Here is a 17,252-nt window from a genome sequence, read left to right as displayed (position 1 = left end):
AGGGTATGTCTACACTACCCCGCTAGTTCGAACTAGCGGGGTAATGTATGCATACCGCACTTGCTAATGAAGCCCGGGATTTGAATTTCCCGGGCTTCATTAGCATAAGCGGGGAGCCACCATTTTTAAATCCCCGCTGCTTCGAACCCCGTGTAGCGCGGCTACACGGGGCTCGAACTAGGTAGTTCGGACTAGGGTCCTATTCCGAACTACCGGTACTCCTCGTGAAACGAGGTGTACCGGTAGTTCGGAATAGGCACCCTAGTCCGAACTACCTAGTTCGAGCCCCGTGTAGCCGCGCTACACGGGGTTCGAAGCAGCGGGGATTTAAAAATGGCGGCTCCCCGCTTATGCTAATGAAGCCCGGGAAATTCAAATCCCGGGCTTCATTAGCAAGTGCGGTATGCATACATTACCCTCCTAGTTCGAACTAGGAGGGTAGTGTAGACATACCCCCAGTGGTTCCCAACACGGTGCCTGCGGTCACCAGCCCCGGGCACTTAGGGGGAGGGGCGCCGGCCCCGGGCGCGTGGCACTTGGGGGGGGGCGCCGGCCCCGGGCGCGTGGCATTTGGGGGGGGGCGCTGGCCCCGGGCGCGTGGCACTTGGGGGGGGGGGCGCTGGCCCCGGGCGCGCAAGTGTCCCTGCCCTCTGGCGCCCGGCAGGTGAACGGCCACACCCCCTGGTGCCCAGCAACCTACAGTGGTTGGGGACCACTGCACCAAAGGGACAGGGGTGGAGGAGAGACAAATGGCAGGGAGCCAAGTGCAGACAATGAGGAAAAGGGCAGGAGGAGTGGTGTTAGTGGGAGGGGGACAGGGTGATGCTGGGAGGGGAGAGGGGGCATTGGGGGCTAGAGGGGTGAGGGGAGGTGCTAGGAGAAAGCTTGAAAGAAGGGGTAGGCATGAGGAAGGCTGTGATGGAGCAAGTCATGTGAGAGGGCACAGGGGCATGATAGGAACGGGGGCAGAGGGTGGTGAGGGGTGGGCATCAGGGAAAAATGGAGCAAAGGGGGCAGGGGAAGTGAGGGAAGGGGGAGTCACCAGGAGAGTGCAGGTGTAAGAGAAGGTGCAGGTGCCAGGGGATTCTGGGCAGACACCAGCCCAGTGGAGGGACCACCATCAGAGGAGAGAGTGGCAGGGCAGGTTTGTAGAGGGAGGTGTTAGAAGAGGGGATGAGGAGGGGTAGCTCACATGATCAGAGTGGGGCTACTGGAGAAGTGGGCACAGGGAGGAGAGAAGGGCTGGTGGAGGGGGGCAGGTTGCAGGAGGGCTGAGGACAGTGAGAAGAGCAGGAGTCAGGACAGCAGAGGAGGGTGAGGCGTCGGGGGGCAGCAGGCACCAGGGGAGCTGACATGGCAGCAGAGGGAAAAGGTAGAGGTTTAAAAATATTTATTAATAACTTGGGTGGCACATCCAAACAAGCCACATGAACTCAATACTGGTGCACAACACAAAATTCATTTTGCTCATGTGAGGAAACTCTTAGGCTACGTCTACACTGGTTGTTTCTTGTGCAAGAACACATCCACTCTTCCATGTGCGAGCTGTGCTTTGCACAAGAGCATCTATGGCAGTGTGGACACTCTCTTGCCCAAGAAAGTGCCGATGGCCATTTTAGCCATAGGGCTTTCTTGCTCAACAAATTCATGTTGCCTGTCTACACTGGCCTCTTGCGCAAGAACAGTTGCTCAAAAGGGCTTATTCCTGAGTGGGAGCATCGTAGTTCTTGCGGAAGAAGCCCTGATTTCATACATGAGAACGTTAGTGTACTTGCGCAAGAACACACGGCCAGTGTAGACAGGCAGCAAATTTTTGCGCAACAGCGGCCACTTTGGCGCAAGATCGTGCCAGTGTAGACACAGCCAAGGGGAGGGAGGAAGGCAGGGGCAGGGAACAGCACTGGCTCAGCATGTCTACATGGCTTGGGGGAAGGTACAGGGAAATTGAGCTCAGCTGGGTTGCAGAGTGGGGAGGTCTGGGGAGCTGGGTGGTGGGGTGTGTGTGTGTGTGGAGCTCAGAGCTCAGTTTGGCTGCAGGAGGAGGGAGGTGCTGGGAACTGGGGCTAGACTCAAGGGGAGGGAGGGACAGGGAATCGGCTCTTGGCTCAGCAGTTTTGTGGGGCTTGGAGGAGGTGCAGGGAAATGGGGATCAGCTGTGCTGTGGGGGAGGCATGCAGGGAACCAGTGCAGGGCTCAGCTGGGCTGAGGTGGATGGGGGAGGGCATACAGAACAGACGGGCAGCTCAGCTGGGCTGTGAGGGGCTGCAGGGAACTGGTGCTGCACTCCCTTGGATTGTGAGGGATGGTTTTGGGGGAAGTGCAGGGAACCAGCAGGGGTGGGCAGCTTAGTTTGGTTGCAGGGGATAGAGGTGCAAAGAAGTCTAGTGGGGAAGGGGGGGGCAGGAGCCCTGAAATGACCTCCCCTGGTCCAAAAATTCCTCATCTGAGACCAGTCAGGTCTAGAGGGTACCAGATCAGGGAGATCCAACTCCTACCCAAGTCCCCTCCTCGCACCCTCCCTCATAGCCAGACACCCTACATCCAGCCTGCTTCTGCACCCTACCTATCTGGTCTGCACCCTACCCAGACCTTGTCCCCTTCTGCCCCCCCAGCTCCCTCCCAGATCCTGCACCCCATCCCTATCCCGCTGTTTGGCAGCCCTGCCATCCACCCTAGCACCGCCCTGGCCCCATCACCTTGCCTCACACCCCAGGACTCAGCACCACCCTGGCTCCAGCCCCAGCCCCAGCACCAGCACCCTGCCATCCACGCTAGCACCCAGCAGCACCCTGTTCCTTGTCCCAGCACCCTGCCAGTCACCCTAGTGCCCAGCAGGACCATGTCCCTGACCCCAGCACCCTGCCACTTGCCTGTCCCAGCACCTTGCCCCAGCACCCTGCCACCTGAGCCAGCAGCCTTCCACCCAGCAGCACCCTCTCCCCAGCCCCAGCACCCACTAGCACTCTGTCCCCTACCCCAACCAGCACATTTGGGACCACATTAGTGAGGCTTGGGGGTTTTTGGAGGAGCTTTTTTTTGTTGTTTTTTTGCATCTCACTTGTGTGGCCCCAACTGACTTTTCTGTGGGTCAGTGACCTTTGACTCAAAACAGGTTCCTCGCCCCTCTCACATGTAAAGACAATGCTAAAATCTTTTGAGTTTGACATAATATTTTATTTAAAAATGAAGCCAGGCCAACAAGCCCCCAATTGGGACCAAACCCCCATTTCACTGCAACATCATAAAACTCCTGCACCACCTGACCCCAGATCTGAGCCTATCATACACTGGAGCCCCCTGTCTTACGCCTCTTACATCCCCAAACTCCTGCATCCCCACATCCTCAGTCTTCTGCCACAACATTCCTCCACCATCCACACATCACAAATCTGTGTCCTGAGCCCATCATACTCACAACCTTCTTGCCCTGAGTCCCTCACATATCCAGCCCAAACTCCTGCACCCTCACATCCACAAGCCCTGGCTTGCTCAGCACCCCAACTTTCCACTTGAACCCAACACTTCCCAGCCTAGAGCCCCCTCCCTGAGTCAACAGCCCCTTCTCCTGCATCCTAATTCCCTCCCAGAGCTTGTACTTCTCACCCCTTCCCACACCCAAATCCCTCATTCCCACCCCACACCTCACTCTCACTAGGTTGAGACAGGTATAAGGGCTGGGTATAGCAAGTGATGGAGAGGAGGGGAACAGAGCAGATGAGGCCTCACAGAAAGGAGATGGGGGGGGGTGTCTTGGGGAAGGAATGTGAATTTCATGAATTGGTGGGTCCCTCTCTCCTCCCCCGCTTCCCCCCCCCTTTTTTTGCTTGACAAACCTAGGGGTTCCTTGAAATTTTGAAAAGCTGAAAAGGGTTCCTCAGCCAAATAATATTGGGAAACACTGCCATATAGGGATAAGCAAAGGAGTGAGCATAACCACACCCAGGATTCCTTTCTCATTCCAGCTGGCTGCAATGGAAGCATTGATTCAGACCCTGCTTACAATAGCAAAAACAGTTTCAATATCAATTTACATGATTTTAAATTTAACTTGCTATTTGTTACTTCTTCAATTCAGTTTCCAAAGCTTCCATTCTTCTTCCCATTTTCAGAACATAGCAAGATACTAATCTTACTATTTATAAATTCCTCTTTTAACTCTAATGGGATCTTCACGTACTATTTCAGTGTAACCCTCTCATGAGTGAAACAGGATCACAGGAACAGCTGTAGGCTGGTTTTTCAAAGGTGTGGGCATCTGTAGCCAACTTTGATTTCAGTGAGTTGTTGAACGCTCAAGCAAACCTGAAATGCAACCATTTGTGTACACCCCCACCACAGGACATATGAGGACAGGAAGTAAAGATCAACTTGCAGGAAACATTAAATATCTGTACTTTTGCAAAATATGCCATGGGATTTTTGATGACTGCTAATGCTGCCACCTTTTTTTTAAGGAGCCCTATGCTCTTGTGAGTAACTGAAGTGGCAGTGGAATAATAATAATGACAACTTTGACCGACTCATTAAAATTAAATCTAAAGTCTTCTAGACTTAACTGCAGTTCTGGATGCTCTTCTAAATATACTAACTATTAAAATCACCAAACTTGGCTGCAAATATTGATAGAACAACTATACTGTATAAAGGCTAAGTGGATCAGGTGTCTCCATGAATTTGAAAATTGAATGTGAATTTAAATGATAATCCTTGTCTCATGCATTTCTACTCTTCTAAATATAATCTCATTCGTCTGTTCCTACCCTCCTCCCTTTTTAAAGTTAGCATCAAGAAGTCTACAATAATCAAAATTTGTGATATTGGAGTACAAGTTTTGACTCACCTGTAGCCTTTTCCACAATCAAATATTTGGTGAATGTCATGAAGATTCCAAATTAATCTTCAGAGTGAAAACCTGACCTTGTTGAAGTCAATGGCAAAACTATTGTTGACTTCAAATTCATCAGGATTTGATGTGTGAACTTGTTAGTAACTCGATGGAGCCTTGTGCCAGCCTACCTGTTTTCCCCTTTGCCACAGACCTCAGCCTTGACAAACCACTAAACAAGATTTTCATTCACCAAACTGTCTCTTCTCTTTCAGTATTTTTAGTGACCTCTGGGTTCCGATGGTATTCTTTTCTCTCATTTTCCATTTTGCAATTTCTCCTCCAGCATTCTGCAACACTGTTACTGTTCCCTCTCCCTCTGATTCCTCCTTTTTCAGCACAGTGACTGTGCTCTAAATCAGCAACTTATTTCTCCTCAGCCAGAACTTTGGATCTATGGATCTGTCCTTAGTACCTAAGATTCCACAGAATCATTCCCAGATACTAGCCTCTAGAGCCAGTTTTTTTTAATTGCTTCTAATTTTACCTTAATTTGCAGTTATTTTGCAAGCCACTTTTCATTGACAGACAGACCTCTTCCTGTGCTGCAACCTCCCATCCTCTTAAAAATTGCTCTTTAAATGTTGGGATTTTCTTGTCATACTCCACTAATTGCACCTTGTACTCTGCTTAATCTGGGGAAGGAAGGAAGTAAAGCCAGATCTACACTAGACCTAGAAGGTCCAGGTAAGGTACAGAACTCCAGCTATATAAAATGTATAGCTGGAGTCTGATTGCCTGAAGCCGAGCTTTGCAGTCTTCACAGAGGGAGGCTGATGGGAGCAAATGCTCCCATCAGCTTCCCTTACTCTTTGTGACCGTGCCGACCGCCTCCCTCAGCGTTAGATTTAGAGGATCTTAACTAGACCTGCTAAGACGAACACCAGAAGATCGATCTCCAGAATAGCAAGTGAAGACGTGGCCTAAGGGTAGGATTTAGTAGAGACTTCCTCCTGCTATCCCATCTGGATTCAGGCCTCCGACAGTCCTCTTATGTCAGGTTCCAAGCTTCTGATCCCTGTGCTCTTGCTTTCCTGTTATTTATTTATTTATTTATTTATTTACTCACCAGCAATCAGATTTTTTTTTTCCAAAAAAAATATTTGCCCTTTTTTTGATTAGTAGCGTACGGTAATTCACAAAATCTTTTGCAATGTTTGTGTCAGGCAGTAATGTGAACTAGCAAGGTTACACTGATCTTCTGAACTGAATTGAAACATCTGAAACAGAGAGGCTTGCTTATTTTGCAAGTGCGAAAGCTCCCAGCAGACAATGCAAAGGCAAGTTGTGACTGCTATTATATGTAGTCTGTGCAATTTTGGTGCTTACTTTGCATTTTCTGTCCTCTAACTATTGAGTCACGGGTTAGAAATTTGACAAAATGCCATAGTTACTGCTTAGCATGCAAAAGGTGGGCATGGAAATTGCTCTTATTTCCACGAAAAGAAAGCAATGTTTACTGGTTATGTTGTACGGGAAGTTTCTCTTCTGTGGTGAGTTAATGCAGCTGCAGCAGCACCACACCCAACTATCATGAAAGCAAGATTTGAAAACAGGGTGTCCTGGCCCTGGGGAAGGAGGTGGGTTGGGAGAATGTTGGTTCTTGTGTTCCTATCTCCTCATTGGCTGGTTGTTTTCCCTTCTCATTAGCTGCAGGCCTGAGTTGAAAGGTTTCTTGGCATGGAGCATGTATCATGTAGGTATATGACCTATATGGATAGTGAGTAATAATATTCACTGCTCTGCCATTGGGACTGAAGGCTTTGGAAGTGGCTGGGTTCTTAAGAGACTTCTCGTCCACTGAGCCATCCATCTTTAAGTGTAATAGTGTAAATAGACTTCTCTGATCTGGCCAACTTCTTTAAAAAGCTCCAGAGGAGAAATCTTTGGCCCTGTAGTTACCAACACTTGTTGCTGTCAGTGTGTGGAGAAGCAAAGGGTGAACTATAAATAAGAAGACCATGATAAGGCTGAGAACGACGCTTTTTTGGGGTCTTGTTTTTTTTCTGGTTCATGTTAGAGGTAAGTGATCTTATACCAGAGACTTTGTTTCTAGGGTGGGACAGTTAGAAAAACAATAGAGCTTGTGTGATGCCAGTGCTGCTTGGTTGTTGAATAACAATACAGAGTGTTGCAGGGTTTTTTAAATTGTACTTTTAAAGTATTTGTCAGATGCACCCAGAAAGTTCAGGTGGACACCTCTTGTAGTTTTATACCTCTAAATAAATGCAAAAACTCTTTGAACACACACTTACAATAGCCGGGGGGGGGGGGGGGGGGGGGAATGGAGGTGTTGAATGAAAGAGACGGATGTGTGAGTTAGATCTCAGAGTATTAACTGAAACTTTTTCTTTTCTTCCCTCAAATTATTTAAAACTTTGGGCTTTGAATTAAAATGCTGCTTTTAAACAGTTGGTTTAAGATGAAAACTTATAGGCTGTGTCTAGACTGGCCAGTTTTTCCGGAAAATCAGCCGCTTTTCCGGAAAAACTTGCCAGCTGTCTACACTGGCCGCTTGAATTTCCGCAAAAGCACTGACTTCTTACTGTAAGAAATCAGTGCTTTTTGCGGAAATACTATGCTGCTCCCGTTTGGGCAAAATTCCCTTTTGCGCAAAACTTTTGCACAAAAGGGCCAGTGTAGACAGCTGAGATTTGTTTTGCGCAAAAGCATGTCTAGATTGGCCACGGATGCTTTTCTGCAAAAAGTGCTTTTGCGGAAAAGCGTCCGTGCCAATCTTGACGCTCTTTTCCGAAAATGCTTTTAATGGAAAACTTTTCCATTAAAAGCATTTCCGCAAAATCATGCCAGTCTAGATGTAGCCACGGAGAAATGTTTAATTTACTAAGAGAACCGTTGTCAGATAAATACATTTGTACACATGGACATTAATAGCATATTTGCTCATTGATATTTTGAGGCTTATTTTATATTGTAAAAGCAGGTGTTGTTTCTTAAAGATGGCTGTGTTTTAATATTGTTGCTTGAATGACCTCAAGAGCTAGATCGGGGTGGCCAACCTGTGGCTCCAGAGCCACATGTGGCTCTTCAGAAGTTAATATGTAGCTCTTTACATAAGTACCAAATCCGGGGCTGGAGCTACAGGTGCAAACTTTCCACTGGGCTGGAGGGTGCTCACTGTTCAACCCCCACTCTGCCCTAGGCGCTGTCCCCCTCTACCCTTTCCTCCTAGGATCCTGCCACTTCCTACCCTCTCAACTGAGCCTGTTACACCCATACTTCCCCCCTCCAGTGTCTCCCACTAAGAAAGAGCTGATCACAGTGGGCAGGAGGAAAAGAAGAAGGAGGCGCTGACCGGTGTGGCTGCCAGCGGGCGGGAGGTGCTGAGAGTGGTGGTGGGGAGATGATATGGGCTGATGACGTAGAACTGTTGCTCTTTGTCAATGTGCATTGTGGCTCCTTCTCAGGTTTAGGTTGGCCACTCCTGAGCTAGATATCCCTAGATACATAGGATTCACATTACATATTTTTCATTCCTAACATGAATATGCAGCTAGAAACATTTTACCCATCAGGAGTTGGAGAAGGCTGAGTGTTATTTCCTCAATATTTGTTATATTCAGAAATAAGTTATAACAGAGCGAACAGCAACCTGCATCTGCCAGGGTGCAGCACCATAGCCAGCTTTGTTTCTTGTTATCTTATGATTAACCGTAAGTGTTAATGGGGGTGCTTGAAGGGAGAAATTACTGGTTACCAAAATATAGCAAATCTTTCCCAGCTTGATTATAATCCTCAGAAAACTTGGCAGTGACAGGTGGTGACAAAGTAGGGATTGGAATGATGCTCTAAGAAAGTGAAGGGATGTGTCCAGGAGAGAGCTTATCACAGCTAGGGAAGAGGAAATATCAGGGAGTAGTATTACAAAGCTAGGAATATGAACACTGATGAGCCCCAGTCTAAGACTGGCAGGCAGACTTTCTTGTTCTCAAGTATTATGCTGGGAGTAGTTTGTTTATGTAATACTGGTATGTGCAACCTAATTTCCACATGCATGAACATGTATTTCATGGTGTATTTTAATTGATGGGATAGGCTCACAGCACTGAGCTCGTCTGCTTAGTGTTTTATAAATGAAAACTGGAAAGCCAGGACTTTTGTGGCTGGCTCCCTGCTCTTTCCCATTCTGTCTGTTTCTGGGGAAGAGGAAGAATCCAGAGACCAACACCACATTTCTATTAGACATACATTTATGAAGCAAACAGCTAACATTCATCTCATTTGCACAGTATAGAAATACCTAGTTGCTTCAGTGATGTACCAAATGAGTAGCTGTATTTCACTCTGCTTTTGGTAGCTTGTACCGAATGATCGGGGTGTTTTCCTTAAATGGCTCCTTGGGATTCTAGCTTTGCCAGAGAGCTCTAAAACAGCTTTGCTTCCAGATTAAAAAACAAAGGCAGACTATTTTAAGTCTTGCTCTGGTGATAGTTGAAGGGTCCTCAGTTATTTTGCTGAAAGACCAAGGAAGAATGGGAAGGGTGGTTAATGCTCGTAACCCTGAAGCTGTGGGTGATTTCAGGACAGCTCACCATTTGCGAAACTTCACTTCTGGTCTGAATTACAGCTGGCTGCTAGGGCTCCAAAAGATTGCTGGAGCGCAGCAACCTCTTGGCAATGCTCCCTGCCACATTCCTACACAAGCTGCACAGAGTGTCACATGGATATCCCCTTGTGACTTGGGAATCCCCAGCTGGCTGGCTAGCCTATCTGCATGTGTTTTCTACTACACAAGTGGCACAAGGCAGCCTTAGACCTGAGAATTAGGACCCAATGCAGTCAAGAAACCAACACAGAGGCAGAAACTTTCCTTATTTGTGTAGTTTGGTATAATTTCTGAACAACACCATTGATTTAAGGGTGCTTTGCTCTCCATGGCTAATATTAACTCTCTTCTAATTATGTAGAAAGGAACATCATGCAAAGACAATATATGGTTATGAAATATACATTAATGAACTGTAGAACAGTAACCTGGGAAATGGGCCTGATGAAAAAGGGAGTCAAACTTGTTACCTGGTGTATCAGAGATGGGGAAGACTGCCGTGTGCTCACTTGACCAATAAAGTGGATGGGAGGGGGTATGGAGCCTTGTGACTGGTTGAACCCAAGGGGATGGAAATCTGTCTAAGCCAATGGGAAGGGGGCCGAGGGGTGGACAACTTTGCCTGAAGGAATGGCAAGGATCTTCTGTCTCTACCTGCCTTGGGGAGTTGCCCCTTTTGCTCTGAAAGGGGTTTGCCAAACTGACAAGCACTGAGGAGGTCCCCTATGCTGTGGGAGCCTTTCCCACTGTGAATAATGGCCATTGCTGCTGCGTGTATATGCTGTCCAAGAAGGGGAAGCATTTATTGTTTTCCAATACACTATGAAAGGTTTTGTAAACCCAAAGCCAACATGATCCTCAGGCACCTGATGGTAATTGTATGAGCAATTTGATAGTGCAAAATAACAGACTCCTTTGTAATCTAAGTTCCATGGTTCCATGAATAAATCGTTTTTCAGGAGTAAAACAACAACAATGAAAGCAAATTACATTTCTGTTTGATCAAACTCATCTTTCAGGCTCCAGTCCTGGGCAAGGGGGGGAGAGGGAGGGAGGGGAGGAAGTTCCTCTGTGCCCTGCTGAAAGAAAATGCAAGTTGTACCACCCTTAACCAAGACTTTGGTCTGGCAACATTCATGGTCCAGCAGGATCACAGATGTTCCTGGTCCACTAAACCCTGGTATAGGGAGGTCAGGCTGCAGGGCAGGAGTAGTGTGGGGGGAGGGAGACTCAGCCAGGAGCCAGGGGAGAGGGCTCAGAGGGGCGGGTGGCACAGCAGAGAGCTCTGGCCCCTGTAGCCAGGTGGTGGGGGATAGGGAACAGCAGCAGCAGCCATGGAATTCAGGCCCCAGCCGTGGGGCTCAGGGATTGCAGTGATAGCGACAGAGCTCCAGCAGTGGCTGATCTCCCCGGCTGTGGAGTTCTGGCCCTGACTGCAGAGCTCTATCCCTGGCCGTAGAGCTCCAACTGCCACAACTGGGCAGGCAGCAGGGGGCTAGGCTGGAGCCCTAGCCTGGGGCAGCAGGACAGCATGGGCCATATTCAGAGGGACATCCCCTGGTCTTGTTCAGGACCTGTCAGGTCCCGAGGGTGCTGGATGAGGGAGGTCCAATCTGTATTTGTCAGTGGGGATGTGCCTTGGTACGAGGATCCCCTTGTGTATTTAAATCTCAGTCTATGGGACTGTCTACTGAGTTACATCAGGGAAAGCGAATGCCCATTCATCCTCATGAGAAGAAAAGTATAACTATTTACAAAAAATAAAAATAAAATAAACAATTAAAAGCTGTTAACAAACATCTCTTGCCTCTCCATGTCATCTTATCTAAAGATGACCAGCGAGGGAGACAATTGGGATACCTTTTATATAGACAACATGAAATTGGATTCTTCATTCAACAATTCTCCTAACAGTTTTGGTAAAGTGAGAATGGGAATTCCTCTCTCTCCAGCTTCCCTTAAGGCTATTATTTTCCAGGGTCTTCAACCTGTAACATGATTCCTCCATAGTATATGACATTTGATCTAAAGCTGAATGCTATCCATGGAAGCCATTTTAGAGACGTCTCAAATGAACTGAACCTCAAGGGGAAAAAATTAACTTCTAATTCATATTTCTAAAGCATTGATTCCAGACATTGAATGGAATATTTTTCTCTCCAGAAGCAAAAACCAATCAAGCAAGCAACCAAACAAAATTACCAATGGACCTGCCTGTGATGGGAGCTATGAAGTGTCAGAGAGAAAAATATTCAGAGTGACACATCCCTGCCATCTCCTTTAATGTGATAGACTTCATAAGCTAACCCAGCTGTCACTGCTCTCTTGACTCCTCATATGATTTATGTGTCAGTAGAGACATAATACCAAAGAAAGAAAACAGTAAAATGCTTGCAAAGGGTAGAATAGTCAAAAACGTGAAGGGTAGAGGTAGGCACTAATGACTACAAGCACTCCTAAGGGCAGTCCTTCTTGTACCTGATCCCCATGCCAGCAGCAGGCATCGGAGGAGTGTGAGTTAATGCCTGTTAGAATTTGTTGTTGAACAGAATTGCAACTTGACAACAGCTAATAAGTAGGGTGAGGGAATCTGCCTCCTCACATCACCACTTCCCATGTGAGGAACACTTCAGTAGCAGCCCTAAGCCTAGCAGTACCCTTTGTAATGGTCACAGTAATGAGGGGAAACCAGCAAATAAAACAAAACCAAAATATATAAATATAGTTCACTAATACATTTATCACAGTCACAAACTCCCCAACTGACAGCATCTTGCTCAGCCCTGATCTGGACAGTGCTTGGTCCTGCCATGAGGGCAGGGGACTGGACTCGATAACTTCTTGAGGTCCCTTCCAGTTCTAGTATTCTATGATTCTATCATTGGGAGGAAGCACAGCATAATTTAGTTACAATTGCCTCACTGAGCAATATCAACTATAGGTGCTTCACATAACACCCTGCACCACATCTTGCCATTGACATTCTTCTCAAAGGCTACATGTAGACTGGCATGATTTTCCGGAAATGCTTTTCATGGAAAAGTTTTCCGTTAAAAGCATTTTCGGAACAGAGCGTCTAGATTGGCAGGACGCTTTTCTGGAAAAGCACTTTATGCGGAAAAGCGTCCATGCCAATCTAGACACGCTTTTCCGCAAAAAAGCCCCAATTGCCATTTTTGCGATTGGGGATTTTTTGCGGAAAACAAATCTGAGCTGTCTACGCTGGCCCTTTTGCGCAAAAGGACTTTTGCCTGAACGGGAGCAGCATAGCATTTCTGCAAGAATACTGATAATCTTACATGAGATCGTCAGTGCTTTTACGGAAATTCAAGTGGCCAGTGTAGACAGCTGGCAAGTTTTTCCAGAAAAGCGGCTGATTTTCCGGAAAAACTGGCCAGTCTAGACACAGCCAAACTATCTGCTTTAAGACTCCAATCCAGCAATCACCTATACACATGCATAACTACTTATATGAGTTGTGTTCTGTAAGTGAAAAGAACAACTCACATGAATAAAATAATGCAGTATATATGTTTTTACTTGATCAGGACCTAAATACATATTTTCCTCAATGTATAGCTATTTACATAAGTGAGTTCGAGAGGTAAAGTGTTAAAGTCCTTAACTGTCCGTTGAAAGAGGAAGCTTAATCACTCTCAGACTACAGGTTTTTTTTAAAAAAAGTGGCCTTTTTTAAAAAAAAAAACTTTCCCTGCATCTAGACTGCCGCTGCGTTCTTTCAAAATTAAATCAAAGGAACGTGGCAGTTTTTTCGACTGCAGTAAACCTCATTTTACAAGGAAGAATGCCTTTTTTCGAAAGTGCTCAGGGCTTTTCGAAAGAGAGTATCCACACTGCCTGGGTGCTCTTTTTCGAAAAAGCGGCTTGCTTTTTCGAAAGAAGTGGTTGCAGTCTAGACACTCTCTTTTGAAAGAGACTTGTAGTCTAGACATAGCCTCAGTCTCCATGCTCACCACACGTCTCTCAGTAGTCTTTTTCTTCCTAGATCTTTCACAGTTTCATAGAATTTTCTGTTTGTATAACTATTAGCTTCACAGGCAGGGACAAAATATTCCATTCACATAATATGCTCAGGAAATCCTTTTTAAAAATATTTGCTAGTTCTGCTGCTTTTCCCTTGGGAGGAATAACAAGATTTTATCTCCCACATACAGGACATCAATTGCCTTTTTCTGCTTATCTGTAAAATCTTAACCCAGCCTTGGCAGGAGTAAGTGGTTTCAAGTTGTCATTTTTATTTTTTTTAAATCCTAATGCAAATCTTTTAGCACATTAACTGAGCGTGTCTAGAGTTATCTACTATCGCTTAAAGCATATCATTTTGCTTTCATTTTTTGTTTATATTTGATTTTTACAACAATACTTGTTAAATAATGGAGAGGCTCATTTCTTGTAGACACCAGTTCTGTAGCCGAGGCCAATCAAGTAGACCTTTATGTCTGCATAGAATTCCACTGGAGAATACCAAATACAGGATCAAGGCCTAAATCTAGAGATGCGAAGTAATAGATAATAATTGAAACTGTGCCTAAGACAACTCTATAATAAAGTTAAAAATAATTATGGTGTAATAATTATTGACGCTTCGTATACAGTGAGCAGGTTTTGTTCTCAATATACAAAGAGCAAATTCCAGGTTCACTTGTCCTTCACTTGGCTCAAGTTTCCAGGGCAGCTGAAGGAGATACAGGAGAAGGAAAATGCTTGTGAGAAGACAGGGCTAGGACATCTTTTATGTTTGGTTTGCTTAAGGTAACCTATTTTGATTATACTGACATAGAGGCTCCTGCTGGTTATGCTGCTTTATGCCCAATGAGTCCCCCTGCCAACTTACACTCACTGGAAATGAATGATGTATGTTTTTAAAGTCCCATACCAAAGGAAGGTGATTAGAATGACTACACCTGTAGTCATTCTAAGCTGATATTAAAATCTGCCCAACCCAAATAAAAATAGCTCACACACACACGCACACACACAAAGGAAGCTAGTGCACTTTTTCTTAAATATCCATGTTACAGTAAGGTTTCCTGCTGATTACTGTGATTCGCTGACTTGTAGGAGTGATACAGAAAAATGGTCTAACCCAGATTTTCAGCAGAGAACATAGAACCACTTGAAAAGCCAGGTGGTCAGTGTTCATTCCCATTTCTAAGCAGCTAAAATCCCAAAAATTGAGAAAAATCGATCTGTGCCCAGAACGAGTCAATAAACAGTGTATGTGGATCCCATGTAGACCCATTAGCTCCAGAAAGCTCTTGTTTATTAGCATGTTAGCTTAAAATTAAGACCATTGTCCTCTAAATTGATCAGTCATCTGCAGGCTTGCACTGGTTAAACTCCTTGGGTTATGACTTGTTTGTAAGTGAAATGGTTCCACGTCTCCTATGCACTGATCTGAAACTGGCCTGTTGGCCAACTTTTTATGGAGAGGGTCAGCTTGCCAGGGCTGGGCTATAGCACCTCTCAGCTGGGTAGTTCATAGCTCCGGCACCTCTGGACTCACCACATTAGCTATGAAAGTTTTTAAAAAACTGCTTGATGCCCAGAATATAATTCTTTGGTGCCTGGCACCTCTTTCATTACAAATTAAGTGCTAGAGAGGTTTAGGGTTATTTCTGGTGGTGCTAATGGCTCGTGATTCATTAATGGCAAATGTGGATAGTTCCTGAATGTTACACTCGCAAACCCTGGACTTCATCTTCTTTGCTGAAAATGAAAAAGGAATCCTACAAAAAGTTGAAACAGGACAATTTCTGAGGCGTACAAAAGAACGGGACAAGACATAAGGGACAAAATCAGAATGGCTAATACTCAGATATCCCACCTAGCAAAGCAACATCAAAGCTAGTGATAATAAGTTCTATACATAAATTAGGAGCAAGAGAAGGACAAGTGTAGGCCCACTACTGGAAAAAGAGAGTTAATAATGAACGACATCAAGGGAACGTCTACACAGAAACATTGTTTCAAAATAACTAGTGCTATTTCAAAATAACTTAGTCTATGTCTACACGGCAGTCAGTTATTTTGAAATAATGTTGAAATACTGTCAATCTGGAGGACTTCTTACTCTGACGCCTGTAATCCTCATGGCATGAGGGGTAAGGGAAGTTGGAGGAAGAGTGCTCTATTTCAAAATAAGTGCTGTGTAGACACTCCCAATTTCAAAATAAGCTATTTCTAAATAAGCTATGCAATTGACGTAGCTGAAGTTGCATAGCTTATTTTGAGTTAAGCCCTGCTGTGTAGATGCACCCCAAGAAGGCTGCAGTGTTTAATGCCTCTTTTGCTTCAGTCATCACTAGAAAGGTAAGTTGTGACCAGATAGTTAACACAATTTAATATTAACAACAAGAAGCAAGGAACACACATCAAAATAGGGAAAGAACAGGTTAAAGAATATTTTGATAATTTAGACGTACTCAAGTCAGCAGGGCCTGATGAAATTCATCCTTTGGCATGAAAGAAACTTACTAAAACAATCTGAGAGCTGTTAGCAATTATCTTTGAGAACTCATAAATGATATGTAAACTCCCATTTAATCAATTAACTAGTTAAACTTTATGTTTAATCAGTTAACTGATTAAGCAGGATCCCAGAGGCTACCAGCTCCTGACCCAGTGGGCCTGCTGGCTGCTGGCCTCAGCCCGTAGTGTGGTGGGTCCAGTGGGGCCACAGGCTGGGTCCTGCTCCTGGGTGTTGGGCCACAGGCTGGGTCCTGCTCCTGGGTGTTGGGCCACAGGCTGGGTCCTGCTCCTGGGTGTTGGTTAACAGGTTATTGATAAGAATCACCTGGTTAATCAGTTACACATTCATATCCCTAGATGACAGGTAAGGCCTCAGAGTACTGGAGAAAAACAAACATAGTGCCTCTCCTTCAAAAGGGGAATTATTTTGACCTAATGAGTTATAGTCACCTGATATAGATAGCTGAAAAAATACTGGAACAAATTATTGAACAATCGATAAGCACCTAGAGAATAATAGGGTTATTATAAGGAATAGCCTACATGGATTTGTCAAAAACAAATCATGCAAAGCCAAAATAATTTCCTTCATTTACAAGGCTACTGGCCTAGAGAACAGAAGAAGTAGACATGATATTTCTTGATTTTATATGGCTTTTGACACAGTCCCACATGATAATCTCATAAGCAAACTAGGGAAATGTGGTCAAAATGCAATTACTATGAAGTGGTTGCAAAACTGGCTAACAGACCATACTCAGAGAGTAGTTATCAGTGGTTCATTGCCGAACTAGGAAGGTGGGTATCCTGTGTTTTCTCATGGGGAGGTAAGTTCTGGGTAGGGGCAGTGAGTTATATGGACCCATAGAGCCTGGTCTCCAAGATATTCCTGGCCTGGGGGGCCCAGCTCCAGGAAAGTTTGGGGCTAAGTCTCTATCCCAGCCCTGCCTGCCATCCCCATGCATGTCTGTTCTACATCCTCCAGCCCCTCCTGTCACTCTGGGCAATTTAAAAGGGCCCTGGGGTCCTCGCCACCACCACCAGAAACACAGCATCTTCTCCATACACATGTGCAAGCACTTCCCTGTAACTCCTGGGCAGGATGTATGTCTCTGTGAACTGTCCCCACCCTGAATGCCCTTGCGGCCAATGAGAGTTGAAGGGTGGTCCACCTGGCCCACACCCTCTAGGAGCCCTGCTATAGGGGGTGCTCCAAGTAAGCACTGCACCCTCTATCCACCCCTCTCACTCCCAAACCTACTCCCAGAGCCTGCATCCCTCAGTCCCTCCCACACCTCCATCCCTCTG

At 45.7% G+C, this 17,252-nt stretch overlaps 1 protein-coding gene across 2 annotated transcripts in view; it reads left to right on the top strand.

Annotated features, from left to right (window-relative positions):
• Positions 1–6,540: 6,540 nt before the first annotated feature.
• XG (Xg glycoprotein (Xg blood group)) overlaps positions 6,541–17,252 on the top strand; it is a 34,551-nt gene continuing 23,839 nt past the window's right edge. The window contains exon 1 of one of the 2 annotated variants that reach the window (XM_075915715.2): positions 6,541–6,907. In XM_075915715.2, coding sequence (XP_075771830.2) covers positions 6,847–6,907 — 61 coding nt within the window. In that variant the 5' untranslated portion in view covers positions 6,541–6,846. The remainder of the gene's footprint in view (positions 6,908–17,252) is intronic. The other variant, XM_075915714.2, reaches the window with a different exon arrangement.

Source organism: Pelodiscus sinensis, chromosome 1 (genome assembly GCF_052426305.1).
Source record: "Pelodiscus sinensis isolate ZL-2025 chromosome 1, ASM5242630v1, whole genome shotgun sequence".
NCBI classification, from domain to species: domain Eukaryota; kingdom Metazoa; phylum Chordata; order Testudines; family Trionychidae; genus Pelodiscus; species Pelodiscus sinensis.
This window is presented reverse-complemented; position numbering and strand designations above follow the sequence as displayed.